The sequence below is a fragment of the Pogoniulus pusillus genome, chromosome 9, assembly GCF_015220805.1.
Source record: "Pogoniulus pusillus isolate bPogPus1 chromosome 9, bPogPus1.pri, whole genome shotgun sequence".
NCBI classification, from domain to species: domain Eukaryota; kingdom Metazoa; phylum Chordata; class Aves; order Piciformes; family Lybiidae; genus Pogoniulus; species Pogoniulus pusillus.
The window spans coordinates 17,540,525-17,566,382 of NC_087272.1; the positions used below are offsets into that span (position 1 = coordinate 17,540,525).

Genomic DNA, 25,858 nt, shown 5'->3' on the forward strand with positions numbered 1-25,858 from the left:
GATAAAAAAGGCAGAGAGACTTGCTCCTCATGGAAGCTGGGCAAGCTGACAGAATTGACTTGATGACTTATTCCAAAAGAATCATTTGTTGCTACTTTTACAGCTCCTCTGTGGTTAGCAGTTGACTGGTTGAAATGTGGGGCAATTTTATGTCTCATTTCTCTGTAGAGAAGTGAGGTCATCCAGTATATGCACATTCAAGCTAATAATGACACTGACCCACGTTACATGAGAGCAACTGGATTAATATGACAGTTGCTCTCATGTAATGTGGGTCGCTGTCCCTTACCCTCCTTGCCTCCTCAGTTTTGCCAGTGGTGACATTATTGAAGGGTTCTGTCTGTAGCAATTACTAATTTACTCAGCCTCTGTTCAGTTCTCCTTTTCAGAGCTCACTGAGTTAGGAGTTTGTTTCCTGAAAACCAAAAGATGTTCAGCCACATGATGTTCCTGATTAGCATTCTTCCTGCAGTTTAAAAAAGTAACTCTAGTTGGAATTTTCTCCTCTGCAGAGTCCCATTTCCATTACAAAATACTTACTGTATTGCTGTGAAGGCCTCTTTTGGTTTGTTTTTCGTTCTTTTGGAATGTGTTATTGCTATCAGAACGAACTGAAGTGTATGGGGATGACAAATATGACACCTATAAAAAGCAAGAAATCCAGCCAGCCATTTGACATATCTGCAGAGAGCACCTTGAGAAAATAGTGTTCCTGGGAGGAATGGAAGATCAGAGGAGTAAAATACAAAACCCCTTTGTAATAGATAATACTAACATTAATAGCCCTTATTAATTTATGTCTGAGATGCTGTTTAAATCAGAGTAAACAGGTTATATCTGTTTCAGTTTGGTTCGTTGGGTTTGAATTTGTTTGTTGTGTTGTTCTGGGGTTTTCTTTTGTTTATTTTTGCTTTTGTTTTTCAAGGTTTTTTTATTACCATTTTAAGTTAATCATTATTTTGAAGTGTAGTCCTTTTTTAGTGTTTTAAAATATTCCCTTCATCTTTTAGTTTGCCTAGAGTAATTATCTTTTAGTGTGTGAGTTCTCCACAATTTATAAGGACCCTTGGACTGTCATTATCTATTTAAAAAAATATATATATATATAATTGCACAACGTAGAAAATTTTGTATTAGTCTTCTTTAAAGCTGACAGAAAACTAGAACTATTTGAGATAGTCATTGAATTTTTGCTTCTGGAAGGTTTCCATTTTCTTCCTTCGCTGATGATCTGTTCTGTATAGCACTGTATGTCATTACCATTTTCCTTGGTAAAGCTGAATTGCTAAACAGTGACCAGTATTTATGCAATGAGATATTTACTAACAATGAGATAAATTAGTTCTTAGTGCTTTCTTTCTATGTTTATGGTCAGAAGTACTGTTACTTGTCACGAGAGTTGTGCCTGAAACTTCTTTTGTACACAAAGACAAGAATCTGTCTCCAAGAAGTTACTCCTCTTGCTCTTTGGCTTCAGGGGAGAGGAATGTGTGAAAATGTCAGTTGGCTTAAAAATGTCAAGTGGCCTGTGAGAAAGTCTGATTTTTCTTTTTAATACTATCTGCTAGCTTTAAAATTGCACTATAGAATTATGTAGAATTCTCTGGAAGGAATTTAAACATGACAAGTCTAATTCCTGCACTGATGGAAATGGTTAAAATGGTATTTGTTGAATAGCAGAAATCAATTTCTAGCGGTAACCTTCATGTTTTTATACTCTGTTTAATTCTTGAAAAGGAAAACAGGTGAAGTAAAATGTTCACTGATTTTACATTATATTGGAGGCAGTTGCAGCTTCCTGTCAGGCATGTGCCAAAAGGATAAAATGGAAGCAGACTTCTGTAGATGGCTTGTAGGTGTTAGCACTGAACCTGCTTCTCTATGTGGGAAAATGTATCTCATCATATCTTCTTTTATAAAGGGGGTATGACTGTAGGCAACAGAAATCCTGACTCCATTAGCACCAGTGCAGAACATGGGAATTTTGCCGTAGACTTGAGTGAGGTCTGGGTTTAAATACAGTACTGCCCAAATGCTGTGAACTACAGCAGTTCACTAACATTTCCTGAGTAGAAGCTTGCCATTATTGGATCACTTTTCTCCTAGAAGAGCTCTTTCCCAATGTAAGGAATTCCATCAATAAATCAGTGAAACTGCCAAAATCCCATTTCCAGAAGGTTGAAGTGAAAGTAAAAGGTTGTCTATACAAGACTCTACTCTGATTCTGTGCAGTGATAGAAACAGAAATCCCATGCAATACAAACAGCTTTGGTCCATGAATATCTTCATTTCTGAGTCTTAAAAATGTGCAGCAAGTTACAGGGAAGTCTTAAATTAGTAATCTCCTGAATCACATTCTAGAAGCTTGTTATTCCTGAAGCTTTATCAGTCATATCTTCTGTTTTCTCCTGTGCTTCCCTAGGTTTATCAACCTTACAAGCTGTGTTGGATTCTGCTGCTGAAAAGAAATGGCAAGTGACTGCTATAAATGTAGGAAATATTAACAATGACAGAAAAGATGAAACTTACCGTTCACTGTTTCAAGATCTAGAGGTAAAAAAGGAAAGGCGAGTGATTTTGGACTGTGAGCGTGATAAAGTCAACGACATTGTCGATCAGGTTTGCTATTCCCCATTTTTCATTAACAGCAGTTATATGCCTTTGTTTTGTAATTAAACATAATAAGTTCTTATCTCCTGATCTTATATTTTGTGATGATTATGCATCATTTAGAAGTGACATATTTCTGTTGAGGACCATGTGTACATCAAGCAGAAATTGAACATGCAGATCCTCTATTCCCTTTCTCCTTAGGGGCTAGATAATTCTATCTGGATAAACCCCATATCCTGATAATTGAAAAAAAAAAATAGTCTTGTTGAGGCTATTTCACAACCTGAGTAGTGTACTATGTTATATGTAGTTGGCACAGTGTTATAGATGGTGCACTATAAGTACCTCTATTATGTCTAGAGAATAGTTCTCCTTACACCTAGAAAATATTTTCTACTTCTAATGCTTTTTCTCATTACTCTTTACATCTTGGGAAGGCTCTATCTACAGTTCCTTTTTTCTATTTAACTCTCTTCATAGTTCATGTTTCTAAGCTCTTTGTCATTCTTATTGTCTTTACGTCCCTTTCTTTTTAAGGGACCTAAATTACATGCTGTTTTCCACAGCTAGGGCCTCCTGAGCTGCAAAGAGAACAGACAATTATGTCTTCACTCCAATGACGTATACATTACTTGCCAAATTAAAGAAGAAATAAATTTCACAGTAGCATCAGATTCAAGTTTCTGTAAATTCTTTGTGATTCTCTTTTTTTCTGAAGAAAGATTGGAGCAGATGATCCTTGAGGTCACTTTCAGCCTGGTATTGTGTGATTCTGTGATTACCTTCCAATCCATCTCTTCAATCCTAGTGTCTAGGAAGGTCTTACTGCCTCTGTACCTTAATTCTTCTGTTCATACATGCAAAGCACAATTGGAAAATTATAAGGATAGCTCCCTGCTGACTTGAGCTTGACCATGTTAAACTGTGCACCATCTGTAGGGATATATCAGCGTGTGAATGTAGCTGTTTGTTGCTTTTTTGAAGGATTTGTTATTTTGTCTTTGTTATGGAGGTCGTTAGGACACTGGTCATTGCCTGTGCAGTCTAAGTAGGATGTGTTGTATTTGTCTTTTTTATTTGGAATTCATGTCCATAAATGTTTCAGGATCATATTGAATTTTAACCTATTCTTCAGAGCATTTTCAATCTCCCTGTCATGCATAGTTTTTTTAAAAACTCTTTTCTGACTTGCCCTCCATGCCAATAAATGTACTTGAGTAGAGCAACGCTTGAGGGAAGTAGGTCCTCTTCAGATGGCTCTGTGCGGCTTTTCAAGCAGTTGCTTGCTTACCTTACAGTGACTTTTGCCTTGTCCATGTTCCCTGAAGAAACAATGGGATACAGGACAAAAACCTTATTAGACTCAAAATATGTTACATCTGCTGTTTCCTCTGTTAGGCTAACTGTCATGTCAGGGAAAGGAATTAGATTGCTTTGACGTACTTTCATCTTGACAAGACGATATTGACTGGTTAGCTTCTTATCATATAAAATTAAGTATGTAATATTCATTATAATCTCTCCCCTGATATGAAAATTTGTCTGACTCCAAGTTTCTTCTTTTTCCACTTTTCAAAAGACAAGAACTCTCTTGACCCTTTAGGTACCACTCATTTTTTCTCTCTTTTTAGCAACAGTTTTTCCTCTGGCTTTTTCTTATTTTGTTTGCAGCTCTGGGATGTTTTTGTGACCTTAATCACACTTTGATAGATTCTGCTTTGTTTTGATTCTCAGATTTTCTCAGCCTTTCTCCACAGGCTTGTGCTACTCCTTAAGCATACGGATGGATAAACTTTGTTTTTGCTGTTTTGATTTGTAAGTCACTGAAGAACTCTAGCCAACTGGATCTGCCATACATGTCAGCTAATACAGTTCCAATTAATTGTTCTACTCAATATAATTTACTGCTAAGCCCAAGAATACATTTTTTTAAACTGCTGTCAGTTGCCTTGAAATTGGTTTTTTGCAAGATGCCCTGGCACTTTCAGGAGTTTGGTCTGGTTTAAGTCCATTTTTCTTACACTGTTTTTGTGTAGCTTCCCTTCTTTATGTAAAGTGAAATCTAAAATAATCAATTTTCTCCATTTCTTAAAATGAAGGTTAAAACAAACAATGAATTTCTGGGCATTTGAGCATCTTTTGGTTGTGGTGTTCTGATTTTTCTTTTCTGAAAGCATAATCTGTACTTCATGTCTTGCTCTGCTACTGGTTTTATTCTTTAAAAAGTTCTTTTAATTCCTGCACTAAAAAACCCCTCTGTGATTTCCTTCTTTCCATGAGGATGTTTGAAGTAGACCCTTTGTGTCTGTATCCCTTTTCTGTGTATTTTTACTGGAGACATGCAACAGGCCTTCTCTTGACCAGATTTTTCTTGAGTACTGAAGTATTATTTGCGCTCTTGATATCTACAGCAGCAACTTCATTACTTTCTTCCTTGATTTCTATTCTTGAACAAACCTATTGTGATGCTTTGATTTATTCTAACATTTTAAGCTATGCTAACAACTTCAGGTTCACTCAATGTGTTTTCAAAGTTGCTTCATTGTTCTCGGTTTTTGTCTCATGATGCAATTTCTCTTCTAGGTTTCAATGATTTATCTAAGTTGGAGTTGAAAATGTTTTCAGTTCCCCAAGTCTCCTCAGTCTAGTTTATATTTCTCTTCTCTGATTTGGCAGGTCATTGTTACCATGCTCTTCATTATATAGCTTCTATCTTTTCTCAGCTATCTTCCTTTGTAGACTCTTATGTGCCCCTGATAAAAGCTGTGCAATTACTGCCACTTCTTGTCTATCCTTGCTTGAGTTGTTGGTCTAAGCTAGGAAATTCTGTGTGCACAGTTCCTTCATCACGGCTTTTGAAGGCACCACTGAGTCTTCTCGGAGTTATAACTGCTAACAACCTTGCTGTTCATATGCATGAGTGCCACAGGGCAATGTTTTCCAAAGCTAGTGGCAGTTGGAGCTGAGTTCTAACTATTGATCCAAGGTCTTGCAGCTACTGGTCATTTTCTCAGATACCAATAATGAAGAAGCGTTTTATGCACAACAGCTAATTTGCTCTAACTGAAGTTTCTTTGGGAAGCAGAACTTAACATCAGAAGATACTCCTTAAACCTTTTCATTAATAGTGAGTTTTAAGTAGTCCGAATTGGTTTAGAATAATGAACTTCATATATCATCTATATAGAGAGCTCAAAAGAGGAATAATTGAATAACTCCTACAGCCTATGTAGTATGATCCCTCTCAGTCTCAAACTCTAGTAGTGCAAAACTAAGTGTTAAACACTGCCTTCTGCTATATTTCTGTAACTTCATTACAGTTAGCATGTGCCATGTCATTCACTACTAGCTTGATAAAAATTATAGGATACCTGTATTTGAGTGTGGTAGTTATATGTTAAATGAGGAAATAAATTAATCATCCTTTCTTGACTTAAGTTGTTCTCATTGTTTGAATGATGGAAGAAACCTCTTGAGTGCTCATGTCTTCCACATATTTTCTCTGGAGAAGTGCTTTGCTTCAAAATGCAAACTCCCCCATACATACACAGTTGTAATTGGGCTTTATCTGGGAGAAGAATCCATGCTGTATGTTGCCAGTGGAGACTGCTGAGAAACCACCAGCTGGCTTTGAAGGAGATTATGAGGAAGCCTTAGGTCAATAAACAATTTGAACTTTAAGAAACTCCCTTATAATGTGGATAGCTTTCATTAATGTCAGTGAGCTGTTAAACTTTTTCTGGTTCAAGGAACGTTACGATTGTGCTGCAAAGGGAGCGGAATTAAGCATGAATTTCTGAGGCACAGTACTCCTACTGCATAATGCTCACTCTCTTCTGTCTGGGTTGTGCCTTTAATAGAGACTTATTAGCATTCAGCTCCTCTGCTTAGAGATCTTGGGACTTCTTCCCAGAGAGAGTGATTTGCCATTGGAATGGGCTGCCCAGGGAGGTGGTGGAGGCACTGTCCCTTGAGGTCTTCAAGGAAAGACTGGATGAGGCACTTAGTGCCATGGTGTAGTTGACTGGCTAGGGCTGGGTGCTAGGTTGGACTGGATGATCTTGGAGGTCTCTTCCAAGCTGGTTGATTCTATGATTCTATGACTTGGGTTTGAATATGACTAATTTCCACCAGCAGAGAATGTGTTCAGTGATGCATTAGGTAAAATGAAAACTAAAGCAGTGAACAAAGTCTGTATTGCATACTATAAACTTCATACCTGGCTTTTACACCCTACTGTATTTTGCAGTTTTTAAGTCTCATTCCATATGGCAGATGACTGTTCTTCATGACAGTATTTCTTCTTCTTTACAGGTTATCACAATTGGTAAACATGTTAAAGGATACCATTATATAATTGCCAATCTGGTAAGCATTTTTAATACTTAAAATATCTGTATTACTTAATTACCTGTTTTCAGTAACTAACTAGTATTTTGGGTTTTTTTTAATGCATTTTGGAAAAGAGAAAAAACATAAATGTCTTTATCTTTCCTAAATGAATGATATTTGTTTCATTGCCAGAGTCTTTCCAGTGCTTTACTGCCTCCTGCAGTATTTCCATCAACTAGGGTGAAGACTGCTCAGCACCTTCAGTAAAGAGTAATCTTTTTTTTTACATACTTCAGAAGAAAAATAGCCTTCTGTATTATTGGCTGAAATATTCATTGAGCAAACTGATGCTTCATCTCTCACCTTTTAAAATACTTCAAATTACAGTTCTCAGCTTTCATTCTGCTGGACTTGAGAGTTTCACCTTTACACATCTTCATTCCTCGTATCAGCTTGGTAATCAATTTGAATTAATCTCTTATTGAACACAGATGATCAGATATTATAGCTAATAATGTCCCTAAGGGGAAAGGTTCAGGAAGCTGTCACTAAATTCTGTCAAATTATTTTCTTTTAAATTGTGTCTTAAGACTAAAAGGACATTTTACTGACTGTAATGTCAACAAGAATTACTTAGGAAGCTGCAAAGTTGAATCCAATGATTTTTTGTAACGCACAAAGCAAATTCTGCAGGCTTGAGTCCAGAAAACAGTTTTTGAAGTTCCACGGTGTGAGTGCCTCTAAATCTTTTTTTTGCATCATTTATTCTTGGACTGTGATAGCATTTGATATAAATTCCAGCAGAGTGAGGGGTGCTCTAATACACACTCTCTTTTCCATAGGCCTTTAGGGGGGCTGAGAAAACAGAATAGCCATGGTGTGTCTTTCACACTTCAGACATAACCTCTATCTCCTCTCAACCTTTGATCAAAACACTTCTCCCCTCCAGGCGGACAGTATTCTGAAGAATCACATATGTTGGCAGACAGGTGCAAAGAAGCCTTATACTCTAAAGGCCTCCTTAACAGTAGAACATTAGTTTCGTATTTATTATCTCATTTTTAGGATAAAGAAATTAAGCTACTGATGTTCACAAAATAAGCATAAAAGTCTTACAAAATGTGAAAAATTCCCTCAGTGTTAGATGTTTGTGTTTTGCATTGCTAATGTTGTATAAATAGTATTTTCAGTCTTAAGGGAAACTAAGGTTTTAGAAAGAATGCCTAATGTATGTCATTATGTTAACTGGTTGCTATTTTATTGCCTTGTAACAGTTAGCCCATAAGATCTAAAACTTCCTGAGTCTTGCCTTTGTAAAGGTGTTTAACAGCACATTTATTTCCTACAGGTTTATACAGTTTAAATGCAGATGTTTTAGATATTTTGTGTAATAACATACTCAGTGTATTTAAAAATTTTAAAACTATGTTTTTCTCTGCTAGAAAGAAAACTTAGCTAGTACTTGATTGTATCCCATCTTCACTGAATCCCCCTTCATTCTTTATTGAATGTAATAATGTAATAATGTTCTGCTTCAGGCTGTGTGATGGTTTGGGTGTTACCTGCCCCCCCCACCCCCCCCCGGCTTTGGAAATCACCCAGACTAGACTCAGCCAGCTCTGGAAATTGAATGAAGTTTATTATTTACAGCTTAGCAGAATATGCAAGCAGATATTTACAGTATATACAGTTATATACAGAAATATACAAGGTAAAAGGTAATACAGAAACACAACTCCCCTCCCAGAAACCTGAGTCCCCAGGAGGGGCTCCCAACCACCCTTGCCCCTCAACCTTACCCCAGTCCCAGTGAAGAATGGAGGTTCAGCCAGGGGGTTAGGAAGCAAAGTGGATTAGTCAGAGAAACAGCAGAGAGGTTAGAGCTCAGAGCTCCCCAGCAGGAGAAGTGCCTTATCTATGTTTTGATTCTTGTTCTCATACATCACAGCAAGCCTATGCGGGAAGTAGACATCACCGTTGTTTTCCTTTCACAGCCTGTAATGTAGTTCTTCTCACCAAAACATTCTAGCTAGCTTGAAACTAGCACAGGCTAATCAGTCAGTCAAGTAATTGATCTATTCTAATAATGAGATATGCTCAAAAATCACTCAACAGGTCAAAGTATACAATGTTCAAACATGAAGCTCACAACAATACCAAACAAAGTTTCATGATCCCTGTAGTCATGTATTAGCATGCAGCAACACATCACTGATGAGTATCATTAATAAACAATAATTAAAGAGCACCTAGTGTGGCAGTTGTAGCCACTTCTGATAATGTGGTTAGTCTTTCATGTGAATTTGTGTGTATGATTATTTGGGGCAAGTTATAATGCAAAACATATGTACTCTTCATAAGAATGAGAAGTACTTCTTACAGGGGCGGAAGGAGTTGGGGAGATGACAAAGAGGACACAGCTGGGGCTGTAACTGTTCCTGTCTAAAATCTGTGTGCCTAACACTTTTTCAGTCTTCCTTTTCCCTTTATTTAAGCAATCCTATTGAAATTAAGAGGATTCTTTAGGAAGGTAAGCATGGGAAGGACAGATTTTTATAGAGATAAAGGTGTGTGTCTGGTGAGCAATGAGAGCTGATGGCTGGCTGACAGAGCTGACAACTTAATCTTGGCAGCACAGGATTTTAAACTTGGATCCTGTTGGAGGAAAACATTGGCTTATACTTCTGCAGTAAAAGTCATATGGTAACTCTTTATTTGTGTGTACTAGATAGAGATCTGCCAAAACTGTTGGAATAACAGACATAATGTTTTCTGTGCCCAGGGATTTACTGATGGAGATTTGTCAAAAATTCAGTTTGGAGGAGCCAACGTCTCAGGATTTCAGATAGTTGACTATGATGATCCTCTTGTGTCAAAATTTATACAGCGCTGGTCCACACTGGAGGAGAAGGAGTATCCTGGTGCACACACTAGTACAATTAAGGTTTGCTTTATATTTGTTTTGAACATGACAGATGTGCAGAAATTGAGGGAATTGGAATAGTACTTTTAACACTCTCTGTGATAGGGCTAGTGGAGCAAAGATGCTGCAGTTAAAAATGTTCAATACAACTCAAGGCCACACCTTCAGTACTGTGTCCAGTTCCAGGCCCCTCAAGAAAGATGTTGAGATGCTCAAGTGTGTCCAGAGGAGGGAAGCAAGGTTGGTGAGGATTCTGGAGCACAGCCCTATAAGGAGCACCTGATGGAGCTGGGGTTGTTTAGCCTGGGGAAGAGGAGGCTCAAGGGGAGACCTCATTGCTGTCTGCAACTATCTGAAGGGAGGTTGTAGCCAGGTGGGAGTTGGTCTCTTCTCCCAGGCAATCAGTGACAGAACAAGAAGACACAGCCTCAAGCTGTGCCTTGGCAGGTTTAGGCTGGATGTTGGGAAAAAAATCTTCACAGAAAGAGTGATTAGTCATTGGAATGAGCTGCCTAGGGAGGTGGTGGAGTCACCATCCCTGGAGGTGTTTAAAAGGAGACTGGATGAGGCACTTAGAGCCATGGTTTAGTTTATTGCGTAGTATTGGGTAAAGGGTTGCACGGATTTATGGTGAAATGAATAAGAAGTTTCAGCAAGGAACTGAAGAACCAATTTTTAAATCGCTGTAACAAAGAACTTTTAAAATACACAGCAGTAATTTAAATTAAAAAGCAAAATGTGGAGATTCCTTTTTTTTCCAAGGCCAAATTTGGGGGTAACTTAGTCAAAGCTGTAATCTCTCATTGGTTATTTCTGTATTTTAAAACCTTTATGACAGAATGAGTGATTTCATTATTTTTTTATGTGTGACAAAATAAACTAGAGCCTGTGTTGTGTCTTTAAATACATTCAATTAATATGTGTGGTATATGTAATGTGTATTACTCTTAGAAAAAACAGGAAAGGATGGGACTGTAGGTTATCAGTATAATTCTTTTGTCTCCCTGATTCTTGAGTGCTCAAATCTACCTACCTGCCTGCTAACGTTGCAGGATTGTAGTCTGGAAATGATCCTATTGAAGTGCACAACTGAAGTAAAAGAGTCTAACTGAAACTGAAATTCAGTTTTCTACACTGATGGAAAATAAATCAGTGGTCTGTTATGTTGAGGGTTCTCGTGCCTGGTATTACTTACAGTAGGGGGTAAATTGCATGTATGTTACATAACATGAAGTGATTGCAGTGTTTTATTGTGGCATTGAAATGTGCAGGTTTATCACAGACATTCCCTTTATTTCTTCCACAACAAAATTTCAAGTCTGGTAGGAACTGGAAGAGTTGAAAAAGAGTATGTGGAATATCTTATGGTTTTTGAGGTTTGTTTTGTCATGGATAGGAAAAATACACTAATTGAAACATCTATTTGTGTTAATTTCATTAGCTCAGAATGCTTTTTTAATTAATTTTACAAGGCTGATCTTTCTTTTTTATATGTTGTCTGCTTAAGGAATACAGAATCACAGTGATATTCAGTCAAGAGACTGAGACACTTTAAATGATCAGATAATTTATGAATGCTAGAGGTATTGATGGGAGGGGGAAAGTGAATGTGTATTGCTGTGTTTGGAAAGATTGATTGTACCATTTCCTGTATTTCTTTATGTAACTTTCTATCTTTTGCCCTTATGCACATAGTAGTTGTCATTTTTGCATGTCATTATGTGTAAGAACAGAGATATGTCACATTTCATTCCCGTCCTTGAGGGAGCTAGAGGCAGAACAGAACCAAAAAAAATGATGGAAACAGGGCAAGAGAGGTCTTTGAGCAGTCAGTCATCCAGCCCATCCTCCTTTCCTGAAGGCAGAATCAGATCTACCTGTGCATTTCCCGCAGTAAGTGATTTCACTACTGTTCCAAATGTTCTGTTTCAGAGCTTAAATACTCTTTTATTTTGGTTTTTGCCTAACCTAAATCAGCCTTTGTATCTCATATTCAATTACTACTTTGTCTGTTTCTAATGGATATAGGGTAGATACACTTTTTATCTTCCCTTCTATATTTCAAGATGGCTGACATACTTGTCCTGTCCTTCCTCCATGCTAAACAGAATAATCCCTTTTTTCTTTGAATTTTCTGCTCTAAGATCCTGTTCATAGTTTTGTTCTGGAACTTTGAAGTGCCAGGCTCGGTGCAGTGCAGTGCTGTAGAAATTAACATACTGGTTTCCCTTATCTCCAAGACAGTCCTTTCAGGGCTTCTTTTTGTCCTAGGTTGGGCTTTTTTTTCCTTCCCTTTTTTCTTCAGCATCATGACACTACTGAAGTATATTTTTCATGAGGTACACACTAAGATCTAGATCTTTTTCTCATGGTTTTTCTCGATTATTGCTGATTTTAGACAGTCTCATACCATACCTGTACATTTGATCATACCTTTAAAGTACAGGATTTTTCGTGTACTTGTTTAAATTGCATTTCCCACCTGTCCTTCCTGAACATGGCATTCCTTTTTATATTGATGCTCTAGCTGTATGTGTTACCCTTTGTTTCTTGGAATAGTGTGTAAACATCTAAGTTACTGAGCAAGTTAACTCAATAATCTGCCTTTTGGCCCTTCCATGATTGTATGAGTAACCCTTCTGGCTTCTGTGAGGAGCTGCTAATAGCTTCCCATATGTCTGCAGAGCCAATGCCAGCCAGTAAGTTGGACCCGTTGCTGCTCACAGCTGAGCCCATCAGTGATGGTTGGTAGCAGCTCTGTGATATTTAAGAAGGGGAAAAAGTTGCTCTACAGTAGCATCTGAAAGAGGAATGTGTGAGAGACAACTGCAGACACCAAGGTCATTGAAACAGGAGGAGGACGTGTCCCAGGTGCCAGAGCAGCAACCTGTGGTGAAGACCATGGTCAAACAGGCTGTCCCCATGAAGGTTAATGATGGAGCAGATACGCACCTTCAGCCTCTGTAGAATTCCACACCTGAACAGTTGGATGCCAGAGGGAGGCTGTGACCCTGTGGGAAGCTGATGCTGGAGCAGGCTTCTGGCAGGACCTGTGGGCCTGTGGAGACAGAAGTCCATGCTGGAGCAGCTTTGCAGGGGTGCATCAAACACAGCATAATCAGCTGGTCAACAGAGGTGATAATCCTGCTGCATTAAGCACTGGTGAGGCATCACCTTGAATATTGCATGCAGCTCTGGATGTGAAGGTCCTTCAATGCATCCAGAAGGCGGCAACAAAGCTGGTGAAAGGCCTGAAAGGAATATCATGTGAGGAGCAGCTGAGCACTTTGTGCTTGTCTACTCTAGGGAAAAGGAGGCTCCCATAGCTCTCCACAGCTTCCCGAAGAGCAGAGGTGGAGAGGGAGGTGCTGATCTCTTCTTTCTGGTATCCTGTAACACGGTGTGTAGGGATGTTTCACATCTGCACCAGAAAAATTTAGATTGGACTTTAGGAAGCATTTCTTTTCCTAGAGGGTGGTCAGACACTGCAATAGGCTTCCCTGAGAAGTGGTTGATGTCCCAGTCTTGTCACTGTTCAAGAGGCATTTGAACACTGCCCTTAATCTGATTTAACTTTGGTCGGCCCTGAACTGGGCTGGATAATCATTGTAGGCCCCTTCCAGCTGCAATAGTTTATTGTCTAAGCAATTATCCTCTGTGATGAGCTTTCCCAAGAACAACCACAGGTGTAGCGTGTGTGAGAAATATCTGAGGCAGCTTGTGTGTGTTACATAAAATGAAACTAAAAAATGAACTAAGCTTATCATTTAAAGCTCCTGTTTTAACTCTGTTGGTGCCAATTTTAAGTCAAGGATGGAAAACAGAGAACATGCAGACAAATATAAAAGTACTTATTTACCTTGCAGAAATAATTACAATTCAGATGACTCACTGACAATTAAGGAGCAAAGAAAAGAAGAGTGAAAACATTTCTTCAAAGTGGAAATGCAGAAAGCTTGTGGTCCATAGATGAGTAAGCAACAGTGTACATTTAGTGAAACAAACGAAGACAAAACCTTCATTTTGAGGCATGCCTCTTGTGATTGCAGCGTGTTGGAAAATGGTTTTGTAATACCAGGCATTTTAATGAGATACAAGTGATACTCTGCTGCATCTGCTGCAGCTCTAATGGAGAAAGATGATTGATTATGCCTGAACTCAAGTAAATTATAATGATTTATTTTTTAAAAAATTAACTACTTAATTTAAATTCTTATTACATGATTTAATCAGGAACTGGAGTGGAGTTGATAAGGGAGAGGTGCTTTGCTGTTTGGTGTGTTGTGGGCTTTGTTAAGTGCCCTTGTGAAACCATGGATTTGTGTTAATTTTTTTTTTCATCTGTTTTCCAGTCCATCTGTGTTGGTTTCCTAGCCATAAAAAGTAGACCTCTAGCCACTGACATTCTAGCTGCTTGGTTCCACTGGAGGTTCGAATCCCAGTGTTCAGTCATCTCTCCTTGCAAATCTATATGTGGAAAATGTGGGCATAAGAAATTTCAGTGCTAAACTTCATGCTTTTTTTTAATAGCTCTGGGCTCTTTTGCATAAATAATCGTTGATTCAAGCCTAGTTGGTTTGTTTTGTGGTTTTGTGTTTGAGTTTTTCAAAGAAAACCCAATTAAAGAATGACACATTCAGTCAGTGAAAGCAGAGGGTGGTTTGAGGCAGTATCTGTCGATTTGTCTGCAACACACAAAGAGCCTATTGACCCAGATCCTTTGATCCTGCAAGTAAAAGTACCTCAGCTGTGCTAAAGCAAAAGTTTTTGCCAGGCTTCAGAATACAACAGAGCCAAGTCCTGATGTCCTTATGCAGCACTGTTTCTTTGAATTTGAATCCACTTCTTTAAAACACAATTGCTACGAATATCTGCAGCCAAGATCTCCTGCCTTTTTTCCCAGCAGCTCTTCAGCACTTCTTTCAAGCAGCAGTTTACTTGAATATGGTTGTTAGAAGAAAGCTACTATATTCCTTCATGCTCTAAGGATTCAGCAAGATCAGCCATACCTCTGGCCTCATCAGGATCAACATTTGGGACAGGAGAGCTCAATGGAGAAGTGGGGATAAGAGGAGAAGGGTGAAAAAGACACAAAGCTGAAATTAAGAGGAGAAAAGATTTGTCATTCAAAAAAGGGAGTCAGCAAAATGGAAAGAGACTGTTGGAATTAAAATGGTAGACACGGAAGGACAGTGGCAGCTCAGAGCTGGAGAGACATCTGTGGCCAAGTGTTCCTTGGGTCCGGGAAATACGAGAGGAAGAGAAGCACTGGGGATCGCTTAGTTGGTGGAAGAGGAGCATGCAAGCTTATTGCTGGGCTAAGGCTGGTGGTCAAGACCAGTCAGTTTAGGGTGCTGCTTATATTGGCCAGTATGAGTGGCAGAAAAGCAAACATAAGTGTGTATTATTCTCTGACAGTAACTATTTCCTGGTAAATCAGAAACCTATGTATTCTACTTGGAATTAGTTTGGAGCAAACAGGATAAAGCATTTAATCTTGAGACAACAGGCAGACACTTGTGGTGGTTGGGATAGATGAGACATGATAACGAAAATAGGTGTTGTAGTTTTGGATTTTTTTAAAATAAAACTTGAATTATTACTATTGGTTTTGAATGGCAGTGTTTGGAAAGTTTTAGAGCACTAAATGTATGATGAGAACTCTGAGTTTGGTTTTCGAGTTTTTGGTTGTTTTGGGTTTTTTTCCTGTGGCATTTGCTCGAGGTGTATGGTAATGTAAAGTCCAGGTACTCATCTTACAGATTATTGCAGAAAATAGCTATGATTCATAGCATATTAAAAGCAAAGTAGAAAATCATTTAGTTTGGCTTCATTTAATAGAGTAATAAAAAAATATGGTCTAAAAGATCCTCATATGAAATTCTAATTTAGAATAATTTCTGTTGCAGTGTTGTTCAGCTTCTAGGGTAATAATTTATGTCCATTAATTTAAACAGGAATTTCTGTTGACTGTGAGTAAAAATAATGCAGCTGAAATGCCTAATGGAATTTTCAGGTTCTTATAATTCATATAGTATTAGTCATTTCATAAAACAGAATCAACTAATCTCTAGCCATTCTGCCATTTTCATTAATTGCACCAAGCATGAATTATTCTACTAGAAAATGATCTAGAGTATGTCTTTTATGAACATCTCAGTAACTTTCTCTTGGTTAAAAGCTCCATTCAAGGAGATTTCCCATGTTTAGTAATGCTTGGATGGCCATTTTTATCATAAAAAAAGCATAAACTGAAAATGAATTTCAGTAAATATCATAGTAAAAGAGCATTTAGCATTTTTAAATGTGCATCTTCTCCAAGTCACATATACTTACTGATTTGTGAGTAATTTTTGAAGAGGAAGTGACTTTTGTGATAGAACAAGAATTTAAAGAGACTCCAAGTGTATTTTTGATGTAATTCAGGGAAAATAAAATACCCTTCCAAAAACCAGAAAACCCCTCTTCAGCACAAAAATCCCACCCCCTCTTGTAACACTTCGAATTATTCTCTCAAACTCTTTCAGGTATGTATCAGGTATATATCAAGTTTTAATGCATGTCTTTTGATTTTTAGTATGGAACAGGATCAGATTTGATTAAACACAAAAAAAACCCCAACCAACACCAAATGTGCATGTTTCTGTTGCAAACTAGAGCATGGCTGAGGGATGAGGCACTTAGTGCCATGGTCTAGTTGACTGCCTAGGGCTGTGTGATAGGTTGGACTGGATGACCTTGGAGGTCTCTTCCAACCTGGTTGATTCTATGATCAGTTTTTGCTGCTGGATCCTGCTGATTGTTAACGTTGCAAAGGGTGACATCACTTCTCTCAAGCTTCGTCTCGAAGAGAAGGGTTTTATGTATTCATGTGGTGACAGTTAAAAAGGCTTAGGTTCTTGGTGGTTTACAGTAAGTTAAAGATTTTATTAGCAGCACTGCTGTTTTGCAAGTGCATTCTGTTTACAGTTAGAAGCAAGATTACATGCATCCTTGTAAAATATCCCTTATTTTTGTCAGTATGTATATTCTTCACAGACAACAAAGTATTTTTTTGTAAGTAAAATGCTGTGGGTTCGAATCCAAGTAATTGTTTGCATTATTTCTGTCAAGCTCTGGGGATTCAAATGCAAGTAATTGGTTTTAATTTTTGTCATGTTCTGTGTGTTTTTTGCTTGTAGAAAGCTGGTGAGGGGACTGGAACACAAATCCTATGAGGAGAGGCTGAGGGAGCTGGGGTTGTTTAGCCTGGAGAAGAGGAGGCTCAGGGATGATCTCATGGCTGTCTACAACTACCTGAAGGGAGGTTGTAGCCAGGTGGGGGTTGGTCTCTTCTAGGCAGCCAGCAACAGAACAAGGGGACACAGTCTCAAGTTGTGCCGGGGGAGGTATAGGCTGGATATTAGGAGGAAGTTCTTCCCCGAGAGAGTGATTGGCATTGGAATGGGCTGCCCAGGGAGGTGGTGGAGTCGCCATCCCTGGAGGTATTCAAGGAAAGCCTGGCTGAGGCACTTAGTGCCATGGTCTAGTTGATTGGATAGGGCTGGGTGCTAGGTTGGACTGGATGACCTTGGAGGTCTCTTCCAACCTGACTGATTCTATGATTCTATGACTCTAGTGAGAAGAATGTTTTTCTGGATTGGAAAAAATCTTGGGGGAGGAATTACCATCTAGGAATTCCCTTCCTGTTAGGACAGTAGGTGAAATACAAAGGCCAAGCACCTTGGGGTGCCTAAATCTTGTGATCTTTGCTACAGTCAGTTTGAAAACGAGTGAAAGAAGGTCGCTTTCCCCTATAAATATCCTGCAGCGTGAGTGTTCAGATGATTCAAGTGCCCCAGTCTTGTCTGTGTCTGCTTGATGTGCTATGAGCATGTCTTTCAAATTGGAGTTAGCCTTCCAGGAACATACACTTCTCTGGAAACAGAATTTAGATAAATAGTGCTTGATCTGTAATCTTGTCTGTAGTGAGAGTAATTAAAAAAAAATGTTGAGGGTGCAGTAATTTTACATTTTATTACTTTCTCTTCCTGTTTTAGTCAGGACCAGAAGTGTTAAGAAAAAATTACAAATAATGATTTGGTATTTCCAAATATCTTGCATGTATATGCCAGATCTATAAACATTTGATGTAAAGGCTGCCTGTTTCCACAGGAGCTTCATTCTTGAAATAAAAGTCAGATAATGAGGCAAGCATTCAGTCTCTTCTAGGCTCTATAACCTCTACCTCATCAGTGTTTGAAACATGCCCATAAATAATGAAGATGTTCCTGTGTGTAGAGCCTGTTTGCAGTTTGAAAGGCAACCAGCCTGTAACGCTGTTTCTTGCAGACCCCATTCATGCTAATGCCATACAGAGAACAAATTAGAATACTGCCTGATTATGGGTACAATTCACAGCTGTCTGGAGTTATGATGACATTTATGTGCACCATATTTGACGAGTCTCATATTTCTGTTCAAAGCGATTGCTTGCATTACTGTGCTCTGTCAGGACAGTATGCAAGGTGTCACAAGAGATGATAAAGGAGGTAGCTATTTCCTATCAGTTAGTGAATTTTCCATTAACACTTATCTGTCAGTCCACATTCACATGTTTTCCAAAGTGTGTCTAATACTGTCCATTTCAAAATAGCCCTCAAATACATTAATTAAAGAGCATTAAGAAATAGATGCCTGAGTTGCTTTAAATGCTTGATGACTTTCACAGTCACAGGAAGTAGTTTTTCTGTTTTTCTACGTGATATATAAAAATGAAGTAGTGCTTCTATGTCTGTATACCAGTCTCTAGCAGTTATTCTGAAACTGCAATCAATTTGGTAGAATTTTGTCAGCATTTTATCCAAAAAGTGTAATTACTGTACTAAGTCCTCTGAAAAGACAGTTCTGCTTTTGTGGTATGTGCTAGCATTCATACTTCGTTGTGGGGAAAATACAAGGCATTCAGATAAGAGATTTTATGGAATGTAGTTCTCAAAGCAAAATGAAGCCATAACGTGAATTAAAACAAGATGCCATTTGATATCCCAATTTAGTCTGTGTGTAGTTTAGTGAAGTGTTTCAAAAAAGGTGATAAAATGCATAGTGAAACACTGAAAAGAAAAATTTTAACTGCCAGCACAGAGTGGTAAGCAGAACATGGAATCTGCTCACAAACCACCACGCCGCATAGTTTGTATCTTTACTGCCTTTGATGTTTGTTTGTAGATTTAAACTGATCAAACATAAGGGGAAATGCTGAACATTTGCTTTTTTCTACCTACTTACTATTGAAAGAAAGAACGTTTCCTAAGTTTTCTCCCTTTGAACTCACTTCTCCAAGGAGAAATATTTATATCTGATTTTAGACCTTTCTCTTAACCTCTATTAGTGACAAGTGTCCCTCTTCCTGCTGTTCTAATAGCAGCCCTCGCCATATATAGTGAGTAACCTTCTTCAGAATAACTAACCTGTTTTGGAATAATTTTATCCTTATGGAACACGGCTCTATCTGGATATGATGTTCCAGCTGAGGTCTCCCTGGTGTCTTGTACACTAGCCCTGTGTTTTTAACTCAGCCCAAAAATGTCCTTTCCTTTTGTTTGCCTTTCTCTCCATTATGGTAGATTAGATCATCTTAAAGGTGTCTTAACAGGTCAAATGGATCACACCTAAAAATGCTTGTTTCTGCAGCTTCTCAAACTCCTCTCTAATGCCTAGATCTAGACATTTATGTCTTTTTCACTGCCAAAGTATGTTCTTCTAATGTTATATTTTGAATCTAACTGTCTTCAACATGTGGACAAGCAATGGGTTAAACACAGGATTAATATTACATCTTATTATGGATCTTAGAGTTTTAAAATGTATGTATTAAAAACTGTGCTTCATTTCATCTTCAGGAGAATTTTATTAAGGTATATAGTACATTTTAAGTTGAGTAAAGTCACCTTTGCACCTTGTGTTTTCTTTTCCTGGCAATTAGGCCACTTATTTAGAGATAATTCAATTTTTAATACAGCTTTCCTGTAGTCCAGGTTTTGTAGATAATATCAAAATCTTTATTCATTTCTTAGAGTGCTATATTATGGCTCATATTATCAACTTAGTATTATCATAGTCCTAGAATTACAAGAAGCAAGGCTTTTTTCCCCACACACATTCTTTGCCATGCTTTAATTAATACAGGTGCTTCTGTACAAAAATATGCTATCACCTGTGCCATTTTATATTAATGTTGCTGGTATTGTCATCTAAAGCTGAAAATAACTGAAATTAAGTAAGAGGATTTACACTACTGTAGAAGTAGTGGGTTGTAAGTGACAGCTTTCACCCTAATGAGGTGGTGGCAGTCAAAAAAATGTCCTACAGTGGAAAGCAAATGAATGAGAAATTGCAGGACATCATCAAAGAAGTCAAGTTTCTCCAACAACTGAATCACCCCAACACTATAAAGTATAAGGGCTGCTACCAGAAAGAGCACACAGCATGGTTGGTTATGGAGTACTGTTTAGGATCAGCTTCAGATTTGCTAGAGCTTCACAAGAAACCACTTCAGGAAGTGCAGATTGCTGCCATCGCCTGTGGTGCCTTGCAGGGACTGACCTACCTGCGCTCTCACTGTAAGGTTCATAGAGATATTAAAGCTGGAAACACTCTTCTAACAGAACCAGGTCAAGTGAAACTAGCTGATTTTGGGTCTGCATCTGTAGCTTCCCCTGTTGATTCTTTTGTGGAAGCACCTTACTGCATGGCACCAGAGATGATCCTTGCTATGGATGAGGGAGAGTGTGATGGGAAGGTGAACTCCCCTACATTGCAGTCAAATGAATGGTCAGACTCCTTTACAGGCTTTGTTGATTACTGCTTACAGAAATAACATTCCAGATAGTGCTTCTGCTTGTTTTACTAATGCAGGTCAGAACACAGATGAATCTCCAGTACAAAACAAAGTGAATCCAGACTGGGCTAATGCACCCTTTAACTTATGGCAATTTTAATTATTATGCAGACACCTCTGCATGAGCAAGTTATCTGTCTGTCATTTATTATTTATAGTAATAAGCTAACTTTGTTTTATTTTGTCAACTTTGCATCTGCTCATTAAGCTAAGGATAATTTTAATGAGCTCTGTGAAGTGCATTAGGAGATGAGGGTGCATGCAGAGTAAAGGAGTAAGAAATGATGCATGGGCTGCTTGCTTTCATGGTATCTTGAACAACGTGAAGGTGTAGGAGGCTTGTAAAATATCCTTAGGTTAAAATTGGCTTAATATAGATTACAGCATTTGGATTTTATATTTAGGATGGCAAGTACACATATGGATATACACTCATAGGTAAAGCCTTACACAAACTGAGTGTATGATTGAGTTGTGAATATTCAGGCCAGCAATTACATAATTCAGGGGTGATATCCTTGAAATGATACATTAAACATTCCCAAGTGGTCAAGTGAATCAGAATAACTGAATTAGCACTATAACTTCTCAGTTTCAAGCTTATTTTCTCTGCTACCCAAAGTACGTTTCTGTGGTTTTTGACTGCACTGTATCGAAAGTTTTTGAGAGCACTAATGTCATACAAGGGTTTTGTACTGCAGAGAGCTACCCTTAAAGAAATACTGGTAGTCAGTCTCAAAAGAATTAGTCACAGTCCTTTCTCTTTACTCCATTGCATTTTCCACAGCTTCAAATCCATGTCCACCATTTAATCACTGCTAGTCCAGTAGTAGAAAGTATTGTGGGCTCCTACTAGTCTTTCACTTCATTTTTCTGCTTTAATGGTTTTCATACAAGTCACTGAGAGAACATTTTTGAGAAGATTCACATTAATCCCCCAATAAGCTTAAATACCTGGAAAAAAATGAGTTCCACCTTCCTTTTCTTCCTCTCCAAAGCTTAACAGTTACATGAAGAAATGGCCTCGATTCCTGAGCTTGCCTTCGTTACAATTACAAGAGCCTTCTGCTTGACTTGAGCTAATTAAAATTCTCATTAAAGTCTGAGCCATTGAAGCAAAGAACCAATATATCATTTCTCTCTGCTTTACAATTTGTATATTTTCAGCATCTAATAGCCTTTGTAGGGATCGTTAACACTCATTCATAGGGCTGTAAGTAGTGACAGTCTGGCCCGGATTTCCAAATCGACCCTTGTTTTGGGCATAATTGCAATGTTCTGGACTCATAAAGCCCATGAATCCTTTGTGTACAAGCACATGTGATTTCTGTTCAGTTGTTAAGATGTACAATCTTCCAGTGACTGAAAAAAACTGCTTTTGACTGTTGAGCCCCAGTGTCTGATGCATGTGATTGCGAGATCCCTCCTGTTGTTTCAAAAGCTATAAAGCTGTATTGCCCTTTGGGGGGCTGCCTCTGCTTCCAGATATCTCAGCCCCAAACTATTTTTGTGTTATGTGGACAAGGTATTAAATAGTTGAAAATAGCTACTCTGAGATTTTGTATTTAACAGAAAAAAAAAATTAAGCACTCAAACGTGTTTGGGTTTGTGTGTGTATATATGTGAGAGGAGATGTAGTTGAGAGATCTGTAAGTTCACCTCCATGAAAAGTGTAATAGAAGAACAATTTGTGATTTGTAGGCTAACAAATGAAATAGAGGAAATTGTTTCCTTTTCCCCCTTCTACGTCCGTGGACTCCCAGCCATATCTGTACACAGGAATGTTAGGCAGTTGTAGTGACAAAGAAATGTAATCCACACTGAAAATGTTCAGTTCAGACTTCCTAGTACTTCATTTGTTTGCGGAGATGCCCCTCAGACGTTAGGGACCTTCCAGCTGAGGAAGAACTTGTCTCATTTCCAGTATATTTTACTCTCCTTTCAATTTTTCTTACAATTCTATAATTAATGGATTAATGACTGAGTGGCTGGAGAGCAGCCAGGAGGAAAGGGACCTGGGGATACTGATAGATAGTAGGCTAAAGATGAGCCAGCAGTGTGCCCAGGTGGCCAAGAGAGCCAATGGCATCCTGGCCTGCATCAGGAACAGTGTGGCCAGTAGGACAAGGGAGGTTATTCTCCCCCTGTACTCAGCACTGGTCAGGCCACACCTTGAGTACTGTGTCCAGTTCTGGGCCCCTCAATTCAAGAGAGATGTTGAGGTGCTGGAATGTGTCCAGAGAAGGGTGACAAAGCTGGTGAGAGGCCTGGAGCACAAACTCTATGAGGAGAGGCTGAGGGAGCTGGGGTTGTTTAGCCTGGAGAAGAGGAGGCTCAGGGGTGATCTTATTACTGTCTACAACTACCTGAAGGGAGGCTGTAGCCAGGTGGGGGTTGGTCTCTTCTTCCAGGCAACCAGCAATAGAACAAGGGGACACAATCTCAAGTTGTGCCAGGGTAGGTCTAGGCTGGATGTTAGGAGGAAGTTGTTGGCAGAGAGAGTGATTGGCATTGGAATGGGCTGCCCAGGGAGGTGGTGGAGTCACCGTCCCTGGAGGTGTTCAAGAAAAGACTGGATGAGGCACTTAGTGCCATGGTCTGGTTGACTGGATAGGTCTGGGTGATAGGTTGGACTGGATGATCATAGAGGTCTCTTCCAATCTGGTTGATTCTATGATTCTGTGGTTCTATGAGTGGATTGGGAGGTGTGGTGAAGCTGAAGATTGTCTTTAATTAAGTATGTTCACTTTTTTGCAGTATACATCAGCTCTCACCTATGATGCTGTTCAAGTGATGACAGAAGCTTTCCGTAATTTGCGTAAACAGAGGATTGAGATCTCCAGAAGAGGAAACGCTGGAGATTGTCTTGCAAATCCAGCTGTACCCTGGGGTCATGGTGTAGAAATAGAAAGGGCATTGAAACAGGTAGCTTCCCTGGAGCGAATGCTGGGACGAGTGCCTGTGTGAAATTCTCTGTGAAATTCTCTATGAATTCTTGACAATGGTTGTCCAGTCTCTTAGCCTGCCTGGATTGTGCTGGGAATAATGTTGAAATGAACTGCTCAGGAACATGGCTTATGCTAAGATAACACGTTGTGTAGGAAAAAAAAAGTGTAAATGTTTTGAAAATACCAGTAATGATTTATGGAAATACAAAATGGGCTTCCCAAAAAGAAACAAACTTTAATTCTCCTACCGCTTTTATTTTTGTCTGTATAGGTTCAGGTGGAAGGTCTGACAGGGAATATAAAGTTTGATCAGAATGGGAAGAGAATCAATTTTACAATAAATGTCATGGAGCTCAAAAGTACTGGCCCTCGGAAGGTAATTTGAGTTGTCTTGCAGTGCCTTAAAGGTTTTATCATGCTAAGCAACAGAATAAGGTAGGTAGTGAAACACTATAGATAACTTAAGGTATGAGTTGTGGTAATATTTATTCATAGGTATTCTATAATGGTCTTGCAGAACAAAGTGAAAATATATATTATTCCCTCAGAGTTGTTATTTCTGGTAAGTACTACATAAAAATATTTTCCTTCCAGTTTTGTGGATTAAACCTCATGCTTTACAATCTGAATTGCTAAATGTAAGACAGTATGTGAGAAAATATGCTTCTGAGTGACAAATGCAGGATATAGGTTTTCAGTGATACTTCTTTAAAGGTGATTATCTTTCTGCTCCAATTCCAAGTCAGTGTCTCATGGGGTATTTGGTAATAACCCTTTCAATCTGCAGTGTGTGGTGTTGATACTAAAACCTGTTAATACATGAAAGAAAATGGGATACCTGTACTGGAGAAATATCATGAGTTCCGTTTCTTTTTTATCATTTGTTATAGTCTTTAACTACTTAAAACTGCTAAATAAGTAGAGGTATTTATGTTTCTAAGTTCATCACTAAAATAGTTCTCTGTGAGCATAAATGAGTGGCACAGTAATAACATACTTTACCTTTTCTATGGCAGTTCATATTCACTAGTGTCTGTGCATCCTGTAAACTCTCTTTAGATTGGCTATTGGAGTGAAGTGGACAAAATGGTTGTCAATCCTCTTGATGGCCCTCTTGGAAATGAATCTTCAGGACTAGAGAATAAGACTATTATTGTCACCACTATTTTGGTAATTAACTTCATATTTTGTCAGATGACAGTCTGTCCTACAGTGATTTGTTTCCCATCATTATGGTAGTTTAAATATACTTTCTTTCTATTATTTGATGTTGTGACCTGTTACTCTTTATGGTACATAAATAAAACCTGGAAATTAAGGAAATGCATGTGATTCAGTATGCAGAAGTGTTCTGTAGAAGACAGTAATTGATTGAACATTGTAGAATGGTTGAAATTTTTAGACCTGAAAATGAATATGAAGTGCCTGCTTTCAAAACAGAGAAACTTTGAGAGGCAGAACCATAGCCCTAGTTTCAGAGAATGTATTTTGCCAAACATAGAAGAGACTGGTTCTTATGATGCAAAATTTTAGCTTCTATGAATTGGAAGTGTAAAATGAAACATTAAAAGTCACATTCTAGTTGGTTAGAAAATAGTATTATGTACTGTTCTAAACCAACATTTTTTCTGTAAGTTACACAGCTTCTTTATCAGTTTGGACAAGTTGCAGGTTAGCATAGGAATTTCACTGGATGCAAGAATAGTCTGGTAGCAACTGAGCAAAGAGGAAATACTTTGCTTTAATACAGCTTATGACTCGTCACCAGTCTTGCTGATGGTAGAATTATACTGCATAGTTACAGATATTTTCCCTGTTGTTTGTGCAGTAATTCAATAAAGATGTAGCCTGGAGAGCTTGTACTGTTTTCCCTGGGAGGGATTTGGTTGTGAAATAGAAAGGAATTTTCTTGTATTAAGACAAGAACAAAAGTAACTAAATACCTTTGCCTTCTTCTATCCAAACTGTACGAGAGAAAGAAACTGATTTTGGAACTTACTCTTTCTTCTCTAAGTGCATAAATCCTGTTAACATTCATGGTCATTACTAACATACTGCTGGGAATCATTTACACCTGTAAGTATTGTTACTTGTGTATGACTGTGGAGAATGCAGTTTTTGAATGGATTAAGGACATGTTCATGTTAATAATAGCCAATATAC

At 38.4% G+C, this 25,858-nt stretch overlaps 1 protein-coding gene across 4 annotated transcripts in view; it reads left to right on the forward strand.

Moving 5' to 3' along the window:
• The window catches only part of GRIA2 (glutamate ionotropic receptor AMPA type subunit 2), an 86,999-nt gene that overhangs the window by 39,532 nt on the left and 21,609 nt on the right, over positions 1 to 25,858 (forward strand). For all 4 annotated transcript variants that reach the window (XM_064148713.1, XM_064148714.1, XM_064148712.1 and 1 more), the window contains exons 4-9: positions 2,423 to 2,619; positions 6,928 to 6,981; positions 9,728 to 9,889; positions 23,505 to 23,672; positions 23,967 to 24,071; positions 24,755 to 24,865. In XM_064148713.1, the coding sequence (XP_064004783.1) occupies positions 2,423 to 2,619; positions 6,928 to 6,981; positions 9,728 to 9,889; positions 23,505 to 23,672; positions 23,967 to 24,071; positions 24,755 to 24,865 (797 nt within the window). The remainder of the gene's footprint in view (positions 1 to 2,422; positions 2,620 to 6,927; positions 6,982 to 9,727; positions 9,890 to 23,504; positions 23,673 to 23,966; positions 24,072 to 24,754; positions 24,866 to 25,858) is intronic.